The sequence below is a fragment of the Dinoponera quadriceps genome, unplaced genomic scaffold (assembly GCF_001313825.1).
Source record: "Dinoponera quadriceps isolate SergipeBrazil2010 unplaced genomic scaffold, ASM131382v1 scaffold210, whole genome shotgun sequence".
NCBI classification, from domain to species: Eukaryota; Metazoa; Arthropoda; class Insecta; order Hymenoptera; family Formicidae; genus Dinoponera; species Dinoponera quadriceps.
Window position 1 is genome coordinate 16,725 of NW_014554318.1, and position 18,929 is coordinate 35,653.

At 35.2% G+C, this 18,929-nt stretch overlaps 1 protein-coding gene across 1 annotated transcript in view; it reads right to left on the reverse strand.

Annotated features, from left to right (window-relative positions):
• Positions 1-4,642: 4,642 nt before the first annotated feature.
• The window catches only part of LOC106746444 (serine/threonine-protein kinase SIK3 homolog), a 65,524-nt gene continuing 51,237 nt past the window's right edge, over positions 4,643-18,929 (reverse strand). Inside the window, exons 5-6 of the mRNA XM_014623052.1 lie at positions 4,848-5,018; positions 4,643-4,775 (exon numbers count right to left, since the gene is read on the reverse strand). Coding sequence (XP_014478538.1) covers positions 4,945-5,018 — 74 coding nt within the window. The 3' untranslated portion in view covers positions 4,643-4,775; positions 4,848-4,944. The remainder of the gene's footprint in view (positions 4,776-4,847; positions 5,019-18,929) is intronic.

An 18,929-nucleotide genomic window follows, 5' to 3' on the forward strand; every position in this document is an offset into this window, starting at 1 on the left:
AAATGAGAATTCCTAAATAAGTGTTCAAATCATCCAAATTTAGAGTATACCGATTCTCTTTGGTGGCTTCCACTATATAATTTTTCATTTCGATTGAAAAAAAGTGTTCAAATAGTTGAACATGTGAAGATTTACGTATAGATTTTATTTGATTTACATTGAGAAAACATTCGTTTATTAGTTTATTGTTATACTTCCTCTCACCGTCAACTCAAACGTACTCATGATCTTCCTCTAACTTTGTTTGGTTATCATCGTATGACCTAGATACTTTTGTGTATGAAGAATCGTATAGAATTTCATCTATTACAGCGCCATCGTGATCATTATCGGATTCTTCATCTGAGCTTCCAGAATCATTTGAATTTGGAAGGAGTAATATTTGATCATAAGTATCATCTGATGAGTCAACCTCATAATTCACCCGATTAGTTGTTGACTTTCGTTTGCGTTTTGGTGCCATGTTTCAACTAATAGTAGGTGCGAGTAGAAAAAAAGGAAGTCGAAAATAAATTATTTTTTTCGGCAAAGAAAAAATACTCGGATATCAAAGAAGTACGTACAGTTGGATAGGATAAACAATATCAGTATTCGAAAGTGAAATCGGACTAGTAACGTGTGATGAAGATATTAGAAGTAGGGGTTCAAATTTTACGAAGATTCGAAATTTTGAAGCTTGGAATAATTTGAATTATTAAATATTATTTGAAGTTTCGAATATTTAAAGAAACGAATAATATTAAAATTTTCAAATGTTCGTACAAACAAATATTCAAAAAGTTAAATATTTAAATTTTTAAATAATTAAAATAACGATGAAATTAATTTTTTTTAATTATAATTTTTCAAATTTTTAATTTTTGACTATTCAAATATTCAAACATTCAATTTTTTTCTGACCTTCAAGTATTGGATTATTCGGAAAATTCGAATTCGAGATTTTTTCAAATAACTTCGAATATTCGAATATTCAAAATTACGAATATTTGAATATAAATTATTAGCCCTAATTTACAAGTGATAAGTAACTAAATTTGAAATATAAAAATATAAAGGTTTTACAAGGTTCCAGTTAGGAAACGTTTACATGAAATGGTTAACGGACGGAAACAACCAATTATCTTGCGTAAATTTCCCGTATAATAAACATTATGGCATGATTTACAGTCATTTCATGAAATTTGGTCGGCCACATTGGATCCGCCATCTTAAATTTTTAAAATCTAACCTAAAATTCGTGATCAGTGACCTCAAAAACACCCTTATACACATTTTCTCGTAATTTTGAAGTATTTTATATAATTTGGTCGGCCATATTGGATCCGCCATCTTGAATTTTGAAAATCTAACCTCAAATTCGTGATCAGCGACCTCAAAAATCCTTGTATATATATTTTCGGAACAATTATACCATTAGAGATTAGAATTTTTTTAATAATGTTCATAATTTATCAAATAACGTTCATTTTTTTTACATATTGATATCTTGAAGAGGTTAGGTTAATTCAAAGCAAAACAAAAAAATTTCTAGTTATAGTTTAAATATTTTGTGCACTTTTAGTTGTGCTTCGGCATCGATTCAGTAATTTTATTGATGCGAAAATAATTCACAAAGAAACAAAATGCAAAAAATTTTATTATTTATTTATTTAAAATGCACCATATTGGTTTTTGGAGTCATTATTATGCAATTCTGACTGCACCAATCGAAAGAGCGATCTCAAAAATAGTAGAATATGTATGTTTGAAATTTTTTATTTCAATTTTTTTCTGCAGAAAATATGTCTCAAACATCGTATGAAAATTGTGCTCTTCCCGGACTTAATGGGTTAAGGTGAGTAGCAAATGTTTCAGCCTTCTCCAGATCGCTCACCGCTCAACTCTTGTCAGCTTTCCGTAAAGGTGGTGAAATTTCTTGAGGTTGTTTCAATTTCCTCGTCGCCCTCCATAATGAGTAGTCTGTAGCCCTTGTGGCATCAAGATTACTTAGATAATGTTGAACCCCATTGTTTCTTTCATTTACAAGCATTATCTTTAGCTCTTTCATTTCTAGGTTCAGTTGTTTTTTGTTGTTTTCGGACATCTTGTTCTCTGCCACAATTTCTTTATTTTCCTTTTTCTGGTGATTTTTTCCCTAATATTCTGTGAGTATTCATAAATACAACTAGTCCCAGCAGGCCTAGAAGTAGCTTTCCAAGCAGCCTGCTGCACACAATCGTTAAAGTGCTGTACTGCCTCCATTAGTTTATTGTTATTATCTGCGAGTATATCAATGTTTAGAGTGGTTGATACAAGTTCGCGGAATAAGTTCCAGTCTGTCCTCTTATTGTGGAATCTGCAGGGATACTCTTTAGGTAAAACTTGGCTGCTCAAGATAATTAGAACAGGAATATGGTCAGACGACAAGTTAAAGTTAGCTTTACAATCTGTATATCGGTTGGAGACGCCCATAACAACCACAAAGTCAATGAGATCAGGAACTCTATTTTTGTCTGCTGGCCAGTAAGTGGGTTGTCCAGTACAGATTACTTTGAAGTTCAGTTAATCGCTTAGTACAGCTCGCGCCCTTTTGGTGTAGTTAGCCTAAACACCCAATGTGTATGCTTGACATTAAAATCTCCGCCTCCAATGAAGCGCGACCCAAGTAGTTCAAATACCGTTTTGTAATTTTCTTCCTAAATGTTAAATTTAGGTGGGCAGTAAATTGGCGAAAATGTGACAGAACCATTCAAATCCCTAACGACTATAGGTCTGTTCGTTTTTCCTGCACCGCTGAACTAGTGCAATAAGTTGAAGCGAGAGAAGTATATGTTTTCTCATTTCAACTTATTGCACTAGTTCAGTGGTGCAGCGAAAACAAACAGACCTAATGTTTGTGGCTTGGATGTGATTTTCTCTGAAGGACTTTGCTGCAAGATATCTAATGTTACCTTTAATTATGACAGCGGACCTGCCATGTGCAGAGCAACTAGGGTGCATAGTGTGATAAAACATATTTTGGCATGGAAAAAGTTTTTATTAATGAAATGGGTTTCAGTTATTAGGTTGGGAAAAAAGAAATCCATTATTTTTTTCGGTAGATGGCTGTAGTGATCGATATCTCACAAAGTATCGATCAAACAATTTCAGATTTATGCTCGTTGGAAAGGTGATATTTCGCACTAAAAAAATTCTTTTGTTGTTTTTTGTTTGGTCCATTCAGTTGTGAGTTACAGGGTGTTAAAAATGGAAGTCAACAAAGAGAAAATTCGGTACATTTTACAGTTTTTCTTTGATAAAGGCGAAAATGCAAGCCAGGCGGCTGTAATTGTGAATGGTGTTTATGGTGCCGATACTGTAAAAGCCAATTACGTGCAATTTTGGTTTCGTCGATTCCGTTCAGGGATTTTTGATGTTAAAGATGCACCTCGCACAGGTAGGCCCGTCATCGAAAATGTCGATAAAATCACAGAAATAATCGACCGGCATGTTAGCAGTCGTAGCATCGGCCAGGAGCTAAAGATCGACCATAAAACAGTTTTAAACAATTTGCACAAATCTGGATTCAAAAAGAAGCTCGATGTTTGGGTGCCACACCAATTAACACAAAGAAACATGATGGATCGAATTTCCATCTGCGAAGCCTTGGCCAAACGGAATGAAATCGAACCATTTCTTAAACGGATGGTGACTGGGGATGAGAAATGTGTCACATACGACAACATTGTGCGAAAACGATCGTAGTCAAAGCGCGCTGAAGCAGCTCAAACGGTGGCCAAACCAGAACTAACGGCCAGGAAGGTTCTGCTGTGTATTTGGTGGGACTTGAAAGGAATCGTTTATTATGAGTTACTTCCATATGGCCAAACACTAAATTCAGATCTCTACTGTCAACAACTGAACCGTTTGAAGCTAGCGATTGACCAGAAACGGCCAGAATTGGCCAACAGGAGAGGTGTTGTGTTCCATCAGGATAACGCCAGGCCACACATGTCTATAGTGACTCGCCAGAAACTCCGGGAGCTCGGTTGGGAAGTTTTGATGCATCCACTATATAGTCCAGTACCAAGCGATTACCATGTTTTTCTTACATTGCAAAACTTCCTTAGTGATAAGAAATTGGCATCAAGAGAAGATTGTGAAAATCGATTACTAGAGTTTTTCGCCAATAGGGACCAAGACTTCTATGAGAGAGGCATTATGAAGCTACCTTTAAAATGGCAACAAATTATAAAACAAAACGGTGCATATTTGACCCAAATCGGACAATCCGAAACATGTTAAATAGTGCATATTTGAACCAAATCGGACAATCCGAAACATGTTAAATAAAGTCTTGAAGTTCACGTAAAAATAATGAATTTCTATTTCCCCAACCTAATATTAACATAACATCAATGCCATTCATCTTTATGAAGGTTTTTAGTTCAAGCGCATGTTTAGTTAGCCCATTGGCATTCCACAAAGCAATTTTTATTGAGTTGAATGTAACTGCATATTGACAATTAAGTTTGTTATCTTGTTCATCTGGTTTATTAGTTCCTTGAATAATATCAACATATCATCATTTGTTCTATTGCCGTCTTCTTTGACTTCCATAATCTTGTTGTTCGCTTGTATTCCCTGCGCATTGGTGGAATTTAGTTCAGTTATGTGTGCATATGACAGCCACGGAGTATCTGGGTTCATCTTTAGCTTGCTTATATTATTCTCAGTATTTTTTGGGAAGAGAATTATTGTACATAATACATTTTTCGCCGTTCACGATTTTGCGCAAAAAATAGTTTTTCTGTTCTCTGGCAAGTAAAGAAATACACGTAGTCAATCGACGATTTTTATCGTCAGCAGTCAGCTCATGTGGAACTCACCTTCCTTCTTTGTAAATTTCTCCCAGCTGGTGCAATCGAACCGTTGGTTGCATCATTCCACGCTGTTTGGCAAATTTTTTTTGTGTTTGAGTCGGGCTCATATCGAATAGCGCCTGTAGTTCATCGTTTTCAAACTTGCAAGGCTACCCAACACGTGGTTGATCGTCAACACTGAAATCACTGTCTTGAAAACTAAACCATTTTTTGTGCGTTCTTTCACTCACTTTATCTTCTCCGTAAGCAAAACAAATTATTTCGGTTGTCTCAGAAGCGTTTTTATTGAAATCAAACGCAAAACGTATACAGTACCGAACATACTCTTTATCGTCGGCCATAATTTTTACTATTGATTTTGAAGGTTATGTTGCGTAAATGTCAAAATACATGACATATTTTAATCTTGAATGTCAATACTTTAAAATAACAAAAAAAAAAACGCGACAATAACTTAAATTCAAATAATTTATATTTTTGTGCAAAGTTGGGAGACACGAATTAATTAATACAACTAATATTTTATTACGTCTAACATTTTATTAGATTTTGCAGTCATATTTGTTCTGGAAAAAAATAATAAACATGAATCCCATATCAAGATTTTGTTTCTGAGGCGCGTGATGTGTGGTGGTGACTATTATTTTGGATCATCTGTTGAATCAACGTGCATCCTTTTGATGGAAAATCCAATCCAGTCAATACCATATTGGCAATCGAAGAACGATCTCCCAAACGATAAGCCGTCAACAATAAAAAAAAAAGTTACACACGAGCTTGCGAGCCAAACTGACGTATGGCGAACTTTCCGCCGTTTTTCTTAATTAATTATACAAGCACGATTAACCTTTTGCACTCCTATGTTGAATATGACTCGATATCAGTTTTTACCTCAGGAGCTCCTTTGTCGAGTCTCACTCCACATTTTTTCAAGTCCAAAGCAATAGATGTCGCGCACACGTTATCGACGCAAAATCTTCACATTTGAACTTCCTCCAGTTAATTTTAATGGCCGCTTTGTCTTACTCGAGAGAACTTATTCAATTAGTACAATATTATATTATATTATTCGTACAATATTATAGCAATATAGCATAAGACCTCTCAGTACAAATACTGTAAGTACTCGTTTTATATGATTTTGAAACATAATTCGAAGTGCAAAGAGTTAATAGTACGATTCTGTAAATATTGAATTGGCCAATAATTCTATGCGAATTTTTACATGAAAGACGAATTCTTTATGGAAAGCAATAACTGTAGTCAACAATGTACATACAACGATGTATGTAACAATGTAAAATTGGCCGTTGTGACCCACTATTTATTGCTATCATTCGGACAGCTTCAACATTCCTCGCTCAAGAACTTCCTGTTTTTCTTTGCGAACAATTGTTTCAAGTTTGATGGCTTCCTCGGGAACGAAATGCTGTCCATTTAAGAAATCCTGCAAGAAGCGAAACAGGTGGTAATCTAAAAGGGCAAGGTTTGTTGAAAATAGAAGATGGGTAAGACGTGCCAGCCCTAATAATTTTTGCCGGGTTTGCAAAGATGTACGCGGCCTGGCGTTGTCGTAACGGAAGACGATGTCTTTACGATTCACCAATTCTAGAACGTTTCTCATGGATCGCTGCGTTCAATTTGTCCAGCTGAGCACAGTACATATCTGAATTGATCGTTTTGTTCTTCGGAAGAAACTCGTAGAATACAATCTTCCAATCCCACCAAATTGAAAGCATAACTTTGCCCGAGTAAAGCTCTGCCTTCGAAATGCTTTTTAGCGGTTCACTGCGCCTCACAGTCTTTTGTGTTTGATGTTGTAGAAGATTTTTCATCGCCCGTCACTATGCCCTTCAGAAATGTATCGTTTTTCTCACGTTTTCTAAGGGAATCGCTGATGGAAGTGCGATTAGATGAGCTTCATACGCGTTAGTGCGGAACCCAAACATTCAAGCCGACTAACATAATCAAGTTAATGCAGATGATTTTCCATGTTCGATTTCGATATTTGGAGAGCGTCTGCAATTCCTCGCGTCGTGTAGTGTGAATTGGTATCGATTGAAACCTTCACTTTGTCGTTGTCGATCTTAACTGGTAGGCTTGAGCGTGGTGCGGTTTGAACAGAAAAATCTCCTGAACGAAATCTCTCACACACCGCTTTTGGTACCTACTTTTCTTCACGGCATCCTCGTTATACACTGCATATATTTTTTGGGGTTTCTGCCGCGTTTTTGTTTTTTTTTTTAATAAAAACGCGTAATATGTTAAAAATGCTCATTTTGGTTATCCATTTTTCAAATGACGCCAAAGACACAAAACACAATAAATTTTCAAGCTATTTTCTATTTAAATTCACGTTTAAATGTTACCTGTCAATGACTATATACTCCCAAGATTTGGACTAAATACAGAATTAGGTTGGATCGCCTAAGTCTATGTATCGGCATATTAAAAGAAAATCATCTATCGGCAAAAACCACACGGAATTATTGGCTAACCCAATACAAGCTTTGGTTTCCTTTAAACGAATGTGTTTATTAGATATCCGGATGTAAGTGACGCGAGTGACGCGGCGCATAATATTTTGAAAAAAAGCTAATCGGATTAGGCCGGATAATCCGCCTGGAAATATCCCTTTACCTCACAAGACCAACATTCTTTGCTGGTATTCAGAGAGAGATTCTGAATATTCGGATCTAAAATTGAAATTGGAGCTGTGTTTCAGAGAGCATAATTGTTTGTAAGATTACACATAATTGTTTGTAAGATTATATGCAATTCGCAAATAAAAAGTTGCGTAGAGAAAAATTTTGCGTTATTTGGAAATGATTTGGAGCGTTTGATTCGTATATCCTGAATGTGCTTATGTTAAAAATAAATTAGCGTACGCGCAATTCGTTGATGGATTGAGCGAGGGTTTCCTGAAACGAACTCTACAGTTGGAAAGTGTAATGTCACTAAAGGTAGCTATAAAGTGTAATGTCACTAAAGGTAGCTATAAAACGGACGAAATTAGTTAAACTCATTGTAGATCGAAATTTCGTACAACCATGGATAGATCAATTTTCAGAAAAAGATAGTAGAAATCGTGAAATTTTGTGTAAAAATTCAAGAGATCGGCAAAATTACACCAGAAAGATTAAAGCCGACATTGCAATTACATTCCCGACAAAATTATAAGAATGTGAACACCAACAAGTGCTTGTTCTGTAGGGCAAAAGGACAATTCTAGGCGGAGTCTCCGACTAAAATACATTAGCTTCTGTTTAAAATGTTACGCGTTCACATACGTCCGGATATCAAATGAACACACTTGTTCAAAGAAAACCAAAGCTTGTATTTACAGCCTCGAGATATTAATCGTACTCCGTAGAATTAATTAAGAAAAACGTTGGAAAGTTCGCTAAATATCAACTCGGCTTAAAAGCTCGTGCGATTCTCTCTGTTTACTGTTGATGGCTTATTATCCGGAGGATCGCCCTTCGATTGTCAGTATTGATACATTCTTTCCACTAAAAAAATGCAGTTGATTCGAAATAACAGCCTCCACCACACACCGCGCGGCGCGAATAAATGAAAATACAATGACAGCAAATAATCAGTGCAAAAACTGTCAAATCATAATATAATCTCTTCTAACAACAATAAGAGTTGTAATTAACTCTAAAAGGCTTTTACATGTAAAGGTAATTTAAGTTATAGCAAAATTTTGGAAAAAATTTTTTTACATATTTGATGTCTAATAAGTTCGATTCACCATAAAATTAATTTGTGAAACTATTAAAAAACTTAGCTGCTAAAGAATTAATTTACAGAGCCCTATGAAACTTATATATTCTAACTTTTGCTTGAATTAAGACATATTTTACTGTGTAAAGAAGGAAAAACATGGTTCGAAAGACATATGCTACGTATTAGGTATATAACTAAATTCCTGCCGTTTACTTTAAATGGTGTTAACACTTTAATGGCCGCACGTCTACGTAGTCAAACGTCGCCAGGGGCAACTTTTTTGAAAAATTAATTAAAAAAAAAACTATTAAAATTCACGAAATAATCCTTGTTTACAATCATAAATCATCACACAGAGAGTGTGCTACTGGCCAATAATCTTCGGCGGTAGCATCACACACATGTTGTGTGAGCGGACAATAACAGTTGTTCCGGCTATCACACACATGTTGTGTGAGCGGCCATTAAAGTGTTAATATAAATTAAATTGTATTAGGCTCTCAAGATGTACAATCGAAAACAGAAAAGCTAGTAAGAGCCAAGCGTAATTGTTGGTACGAACATTTATTAAATTTTTATAGGAGGATAATGTTTGACAGTGTAAACACATTCATCGATTTATTTCCTAGACTTTTTAAACGTAAGGAGAAAACTATCTTTCACTTTGAACCGCTACCCTATATTCCAATTATTAATAATATCCAAATACCGGCGAACTATTAATTGAGTATTAATTGATTCTCTTAAATATTGCGAAAAATATTGCCCCAGTCAGAAATCGAACTTGGACCTTCTCATTTGCCGGACGGAATATCTTAACCCCTTACGAGGAACGTAGAATTTCACTATTTGTGCCCTTGATGGCACAAAAGTGACGTGATTCTAAAGACACTATGTATTTAGGATGTTTCCAGGTTGCTGAATATAAATTTGAGATCAAAATTCAAAATAGCCGATTCAATATGGCGACTAAAAATGTAAAACCTATATGATTGTCACAAAACCCGGTATTTAAAAGTTCTTTCGTTCGCTGAATTTGAGGTTAAAAATATCCACATTCAAAGTAGTGGATCTAATATGGCTGTCAAAAAATTAAAATCTATCAAAATATTGCAAAACTTATTATTTACAAGTTTTTTATTAGGTATATAACTAAGTTCGCGCCGCTTACTTTAAATGGTATTGACAACGGCATATTGAGACTTTCGAAACCAATGTTTGTTTTGTTTAGTAAAGTTGGCTAACATACATTTTAACAACACTATGACAGTTGGCTACTTCACAGTTAAGTATAGTTTCAGTTCAATGGAACGTGAACGTTGAAACGGTATATCTTCGCCATTGCATGCTTCAATATTTTCATCGTGGTAAAACCGCAGCTGAAGCAATCAAAATTATTTGTGAAACGTATGGCAACAATGTTGTGGCAGAAAGAACGTGTCGGCATGTACTTCAAAACGACGTAAAGTCATTCTGCTCCACGACGCGCAGCCTCATGTTGCACATGAAGTCAAACATTGTATGATCTAGAATGGAGAACATCCCAACATGACCTTTCCCCACCCGGCATACTCTTCAGATATCGTGCCGTCTGATTATTACTTGTTCCGATCAATGCAGCACAGCCTATATAATATACAGGGTTCGCCACCAAAATCCGGACAAATTTAAATTTGAATTTCCCGTCTCATTTGACTTCGCCGGTAGGTCATTATTGACATTCGGGTAAGACAGATGTTTATAGTAAGCGTGCATAATCTCAAAATGTCCGAGCAGATAAGATCGAGTACGAAATATAACCGAAGAACGGCGATAATAGAAGGCCGCGCTGGGCGTTCGCGGACCGAAATTATTCGATTCTTCGAGTATCCGAGATCGACTGTATGATGCAGCGGCTAAATATTATATAATAGCTAGGACGAAGTTTCCGGCCTCTGTTTACATCCTAGGTGTCGTCTTCAATCAGGGTCACGTCATGTCGACACATTTCTTTCAAAAGAAAAAAACCGTCACAAAAGAAATTTATTTACGCATTTTGACGAGGGCTGCGAAGCCGTGGATAGATACCGTGGCCGACGGGAGGCCGTACGTTTTCCAGCAAGACAGCGCGCTGGCGCACATAAGTCACTTAGTTCAAAACTGGCTGTCGGATAATGTGGACATGTTTTGGTACAAGGAATTCTGGCCTCCGAACAGTCCAGATTTGAATCCGTTAGACTACTACGTGTAGAGCGTCATTGAACGAGTGACCAATAAGTTGAGAGATCCCAACATGACTTCTCTCCAGGCCGCTATCGAGGCGGCATTCGTCAATATAAACAAGGACGCGTTGCACAGAGCGTGCCAGCACTTCAGGACGAAAATCGAAGCAATCATCGAAACAAAAGGGGGTTATATAGACTAATTTTACTCTAAAAGGAGACCACTAGTGATGTACAAAGTTTTTTGTAATTTTTACATTTTAACGAATAGAATTTTGTTTAGATAAATTGTTCATTTTGTCCGGACTTATGTGGCGGACCTTATAATTCCCGAAATGAAACAGATGTTAGGAAATAGGTAAACGATTTTATCGCGTCGAAAGACGAGACCATCCTTTTGCCGCGGCATCCGTATGCTATCCAAAAAATGGCAAAAATGGTCAATGCAAACAGCAAATATTTTGATTAAAACAACTGTACTGTTTCTTTTGTATTAGTAAAATAATTTTTATAAAAAACGGCGAGAACTTAGTTATACACCTAATATTTATAATTTTATCAATTTTATCAATTATTCTAACAAAAACTGGAAGATGCATAGTAAAAGATTTTGTGTTAAATTTAACATATTTCACATGTCCCAAACGATCTACACTAATTTTTGCGTTAATTTAACCCAAAGTGAATACGTTGAAAAATAATATTAGTCAAATATCAATCAACTATTAGTCAAAAATTAACATATGGATATGTTACAAGTTTAATACAAAAACGTTAATATAAACCGACTTTAACATAAATATAAAATGTTTTTTATTGTATCTACATTTTTCTATCAAAATTGACAGATGACCTAAAGATTATTTTTGATATGATTAAAATACACATTTCACTGAAAAAAGAAATAATTTAACTAAGAAATGACGAACCTAACGGAAGGTAAAATATTCAGCTTACGCTTTTTAGGAAATTATGATATTTAATATTTTCTCATCCGGAAGGCGGAAAAGCATATTTTCGGGAATTTTTTATGTAAAAATGACAGGATTTCCTTGGGTTTTGGTAAGTATATTCTACATATATTTAGTTATACTACTGTGATCAAAAAGTATCCAAACTTTATTTTTAAAAATTAAAATAACAATTCAATCATCAAAATTCTTACAGTCTCCTTCAAAATAGTCCTCATTGCTTGCAACGCACATATGCCAGCGTTTGATCCAGTCCTGGAAACATCGCTCAAACGCGACGGTATGGCCTTCAGTTTATGCAGCGATTTTTCTTTGGTGTCTTCAATCGAAACGCTGTCCGCGAAGTGTTTTTTTCAGTAGGTGGAACAGGAAAAAGTCGCAGGGGGCCATGTCTGGTGAATACGGTGCTTTCTGAGCAACATTCGTTGAGTTTCACGCACAAGTATCGAGGCATGCGATGGTGCGTTATCGTGATGCAAAATCTACGAATTGGTTTCTCACAATTCCGGTCGTTTCTTACGGATTGCTTCGCGCAAACGCCTCATGATGGACAAGTAGTGTTCTCCATTGACTTTTGACCAGTTGGAAGGAATTCCTGATGCACAACACCACGATAATCGAAGAAAACCGTAAGCATGACCCTGACTTTTGACTGCAAACGGCGACCTCTCTTCGGTCTTGCTTCATTTTTCAAACGCCATTCCAATGATTGTTGCTTTGTTTCGACGTCGTATTGGTAAACCCATGTTTCGTCACCAGTTACGATCCGTTTCATGTTTGTGTTGTCTCTGGATACCGTAGAAATGATCTCAAACGACACCAACACTCGACTCTCTTTTTGAAGAAAATTCAGGTTTTTCGGAATCAAACGCGATGCGATTCGTTTCATGTCCAGTACATTGGACAAAATGTGCTAGCACGATCTAAATGATATTCCAACTTCATCTGCTATCTCCCGCACAGTCAATCGACGATTTTCGAGAACCAATTCTTTCACTTTGTCAACGTGAGCGTCATCCGTTGACTCCCGGTCTTCCAGAGCGTGGGTCGTCTTCAACAGATTCTCGGCCTTCTTGAAACTTCTTAAACCACTCAAACGTATTTGTTTTTGATAAATAATCATCGCCATAAGCTATTTGCAATTTTGAATGCGTTTGTGAACGAAATTTCATTCGCAACACAAAATTTCAAACAAATTCTTTGCTCCATATTTTTCGACATCGTAAAAATTGCCGCGCGCAAAAATCTTCACTGACATAAACAACTGCCACTCTCAAACGGTTTGAAGGAACGCCATGATTTTTTTACCAAATGTGAAGAACATGTGTACCAACTTCAGAAAACAAACGGATTTGATTTAGTTTTCCCGCAATTTTTAAAAAACAAAGTTGGGATACTTTTTGATTACAATAGTATGTTGTAAAAATTTAGTACAGATATTTTTATTAATAAAATAATTAGATGCATTGAAAGAAGGTGCTATAAAAGAAACCACTTCGCGATGTGCAGACTATTTCGGCTCTGGATAATCTAAAACAAAAGTCCCAATAAGTTTTCAATAATAAACAGTTGAAGAAAGGAATGAACCTCAGTGAAGGTTGAAAAGTAGAAAATAACAAAATGGTGTCAGGTTCATGTCAAAGGTTGGATTTTCGTCGGATGAGAGCCTTTAATAAGTCATAAAAATCATTAATTTTAAATATGAAAAATTCGAGATTCATGCCCTAGAACAAAGTGAAGGTGTGTATAAAAGTAGAAAACAATCGGTGCAATAATTTTCTCATAATTTTGCACACGAGTTTAGAAAAATTTATTTCGAAAAGACGCGTTTAAAGTTTTAGATAGAATTATTTTTAAGAAGTCGCAAATATTGTTTATTCTTACCTAAGTCAGCTATTTCAGGATACGAAGACATCATAAAGGAGATTTTCCACTTTCTCGTAAAAAATTTTTTTCGGTTCATCTGCTAACGGCACAAATTGTTCTTGCTTCGCGCGACATACTGAAATGCCGGCGCTGCGCATCTTTCAAACGTTTCTTATCGCTGTTGTTGTAAGTAAAATTTTAATTCTATTTCAATTTTAATGCCTAATATGTTGAAAATCTTCAAAATTACAAGAACAAGTTCTAAATACTATCAGCGTACCTCATCTCAATGCAGTTAAATGCTTATAGAATTTTGCATTTTGCGAATTTTGTCAAAAGCTCTTAAAAACACATTTTTAAGACCTAAAACTATAAGAATATGCAAAAAACGAAAAATCGAAAATTTCATGATATTCAAATGAAAAAGGCCCCATGCTTAATCCCTCAACATTTAATCAAAAAATCAAATAATTAAGACATTTATTTATATCCTATAAGCGCGAGCGTGGCATGGTAGACAGCGCACCGGTGTACCGTGCTATAGATGTCCCGAATTCGATCCTCGGCAGAGCCGGAAAAATTTTCATGCGCTCCTAGCTCCTCTTCGGTGGTCTGGCAAACCATTAAGAGAGTATTCATGCCACGGAAATCTCTTTCCAAAAAATTTGCCGTTCGAAACCGGCGTTTAAACTGTAGGTCCCGTATGCATGTGTATAATCTGCGTGCGCACCACATGTAGACGTGTAGTGAAAGAGGTGGGCCCAGACCCTTATTAGGACTATTGCGCCATTGAAGGAAGGAAGGATTTATATCCTATACAAATACTAAAATAAGATTATAATAAATATATTAAATTAATTTACAGATCATTGGATGCATTTTTCCTCATAATGAAAAATATGAATTATACAAAATATCAAATAATTATGGCCTTTTATTATTATATCCTGTACAAATATTAAAATAGGACTAATAAAAATAATAAATTAATTTATAGGTCACTGGATGGATTAAATATTATAGTTTCTTAAAAAGCATATTGAGTCATTGTACCATTCTCTACTAAGTCCGTCATTTGTGAATTAAATGATTTCTTTTTTCAGGAAAATATGAACTTAAATTATATCAAAATTGATCTTCAGATAGTAATTTTGATAGAAAAATGAATATAATTGAGTTTTTGTTAGAATAATACGCGAAAATGAATAAAATTACAAGTAATAACATATGTCTTTCGAGCCATGTTTCTCCTATATTATACAGTAAAGTACGCCTTATTACAAGCAAAAGTTAGAATAGATAAATTATAGGGTTCTTTAAATTAAAATAATACGCTAAATTAAAACATATAACATAATGTATTAACATATTTAAACATTTAGCATGATATTTGTATTGTTTGAACGATCGTCGAAATTAAACAGTTCAATATGACAACTGCGAATATCTTCTTATATGTATTCTGCTAGTACTGAATGTATGAAGTTGATCTCCTGGAGAAATATGCAATAGAAACTTACAGATGACACGCATCTCAACATTTTTCTACACTCTGAAACGGATATTATTAGTGCCTCTTATTGTATATACAGCGGTAGCGATTTATGGAGTTACTGGTACGAGACCGAGAGGGACACCTTCGCGTATATAAATATCATTTGTGAAATAAATGATCTGCTTCCCATCATAAAGTGGTTAATCGATAGTGATAGTGATTGCTAGTGATTCACTGTGATATATATTTGTTAGTAAAAGTTACATACTCGGAATATGTGAGAGAATGTAAGCAAATATGCAAGGGGAGAGAGAGGGAGGGTGGGAAGGAAGGAGAGAAAAGAGAGAGACAGAAAGGGGAGAGGAGTGCAAAACGTTTTTATATGTATGCGCGAGTACCACCGTGACTGTTTCCCAAAGTTATTACTATTTCTAAAAAGCTATAGTATACGTAACATCAACCATAAATTTTCTGTGCTGGCAGTAAATATTTACACGCATTTCGGGAATAGCTGATTATAGCAGGTACGTCATGTAAGCATCTGCGTGTAACAGTAAGTTGCACTGATTCTGCCCGGCTCCTGTACCCGACTCGTAGTGAGATTCGTATTTCAGTTAATAACTTAAAAAATAAATTTCAAACCAAGTTTTGAAAAATAAAATATAGTCTCAGAATTTAGTCAGGATTATGTAGTTTTAATAATAAAAACTTGTTTTGAATCGCCCTTATATGCGACATATATATAAGTATATGTGTGGCGCGCGCACGTGTATATATAAAGTATTGCATCACATGTGAATTCAGGTCGGTCGTGTATGCGCTACTTTCTCACGCACGCTTCTAGCAGACAACCCGTCATAATGAATTATATGTCGATGTAACAGCGTGCGTGTGTGCCTATATGAAGTTAGCTCCCTATTTTTTTAATTAACTTATTTTGAAAGTTGTGCTGCTGACTTGTGCTGCATTATGCTCGGAACCTAACATACGAAAATATGTGAAAAAAAAAATTTCATCAGCTTTCTACATTTTGACTTTTACCATTTTTTCAATTGTGTTAAATTGTGCTAATAATACATTAAAATGTTATTTTCGAAAAGTAATAATTAAAGAAATAAGGTGAAAAAATAAATTTCAGGCAGTACAGAAGAAAATTAACGTTTATATTCGCATCAGTTGGTCAAACAATATATAATTGCATATCTGAGTTGTGCTAGCATAGCATAAGTCAGCACCAGTTTTGGTTTCGCCAGCACAAATGTTAAGAGTGCTTTATTCTTGGCAGTGGCTCTTCCCGCATTCTATGTTTATAATTTCGGTAGACGCCAGATCAAGGCAGAATTGCATATTTAAGTTGTGCCGGCAGAATATAAATTAGCACAAGTGTTGTTAGCATAAAAGTATTAGGCGCACTTTACATAGAATACGGGTAGGAAGGGTCGCGGTCAAGAGTAAAGTGCCGTAATATTGTTGTGTCTTCGCTATTCATTATTTCGCTTGAGCTGGGTTTTAACCCGGCTGAAACAAAGCTAGCCGGGAGAATAAATGACAGTGGGAACGCAACCTCTGACAACGGAAAATAACTAGAAGAGAGAAGTAACTTACGAGCCGACGTAGACGGCGCGAGGCTGATGTGAGGTGATTTCGTTATCATGTTCTTGTTCTTTTTTCATTAAATGTTTTTAGTTTTGTTGTTTAAACTGTGTTCTCTCAACTATTCGCGACTTTCAGGGATATAATATTTTTGGGGACTAATTTGTGATAAATAAAATACCCGGGTATATAAAGAATCGAAACAATAGCAACGTAATACCGACATCGGCTTCCTCGCGGATAACGAAGGCGCCTACTCGGAAAAGAATGCGTGCCAGAACCCCGAAACTTTCGTTGAAATCGGAGGTTCTATGAGCTGTCGTTGGAGAGCTGTGACAACTTAGGAAGGATAGGCGGCAGCACAAACGCAAGATGGAATTTCAGGCACAGATACAGAGGCAAAATGGAGCGTTGTTATGATTGGAAGAGCGGCTTCAATAAATGTCAAACCAGCTATTTCCAATTTTTCTGAGAATAATCTCGCAAACATTCCCGAATTTGATCATCATGGAAGCGGGCTTGGTTTTAAACTTGCTGCGGGAATATTTGACACAATTCAAGTTAATGGGTGATGGGTGAGTAACTGGGACGACACTGTGAAAACTATTAGCTTCGAGTTTAAGGAGCAAGGTGCATTTCGTATTATACGGATTTGAGGAAATTTAAAATATAAGTTTAAATATAAGGATTTATATACAGTTTACAAACAGAAAGCAAAAATTCGGAAATAATATGGCTACTCTAAGAGGAGACTTAGAACGTTTCGTGCGTCCAACTTATTCCGAGTATATTCAAAAAGTATGTGATAAGATTGCTTGTGTTCAATTCGTTGCCGCATTATCAGATAAATTTTTAGACACATTTAGATACATTTCAATTAAACGATACTATTTTTTTTTAAGTCTGCAGTAGAAAGAGCAATGGCTCATTAAAAAAAAAATAGTATTTCACAACCGCGATTGATTACATTTACATTAACAGAGAATTTGGTAAAGTTTAATTTAATTGGAATAAGTTGTGTCGTGAAAAAGTGAAAAAGTTTTGGAGCAATTAAAATAGCTTCTGATATTTTTATCTACTTTACCATTCACTATAGAAAAAGGAAAATTTATTTTAGACACGGATGCTTCTAATCATAATATCAGAGCCATGACAATCCATGGCAATCGTAGTTATTATCTCAAGTACAAAACAGAATAAAAAAAGTCATTGCCTATTATGGTCGGAGTTTATGTAAAACAAAACAAAATTATTGCGAAACTCGACAGGAATTACAATAGGACCTCTCTATGATCCACCTTCTTATAGTTACAATTTCTTTATAGTTCACTTCGTTATAGTCATATTTCTAACCCATGTGATGTTATCTTCATGACAACCGCTTGTTATGCTGTACAATGTGCAGTCGTCTACTTAGGTTCATATACTCCATTTTGGCTCGTGGCGTTACAAGAACCAAGTGGAACTTAGCCGTTGTATTTGATAATGTTATGGCTGTTTTGAACGGAACTAAAACGATCTTTTTATAGTAACATTTCGGTCTTGACAGAATGATTATAAAGAAGTCCTATTGTACTTGCTATGGTAAAATTATTAAGATCGTGTTTCATTATTATTTATATAAACAAAAGTTTCTTATAATATTTTTTAACATGGTTATTATTATTCAAGGATCTTGAAGGACAATTGGCACAATGGATAGAGCGTCTGCAGCAATGTGATTTCAAAGTGAAGTCGAAAAGGAAAGACGCAGAGAAATGCTGATGTGTTATCGAAACGTCAATATAATGAAAAGAATTGTAATCATTGTATCAGAGTAGACAAAAAAGAAAAGGAATTAATTAGACAAATTGTTTTCTACGGAAGAAAATTTTGAGGTCTGAAAAAAGTTGCATTTAGAAGATTTTACAGTATCTTTTATTCTTTAAGGAAAAGAAATGGGAAGACAGTCGACTTGATAGAATCGATTTTTAAATATGAAACTATTAAAATCTTGCTTATTTCTTTGGGATTTGCTTGTAATTAAAATTTGAGTATTATTTAAGAAATACAAAAAACTCGAGATGTTAAGACTCGAGATATTAAAATTTTTCAAATAATATGTAGTTCCAAAATGTAGGATCCAACAGCTGTTAAAAGGAACTCATGGTTCTATTGTATTTATTATAAACAGGTTATAGAACGTTGTTGTAAGACATATAAGATTTGCATGGCAAAGAAGAGAAATCTG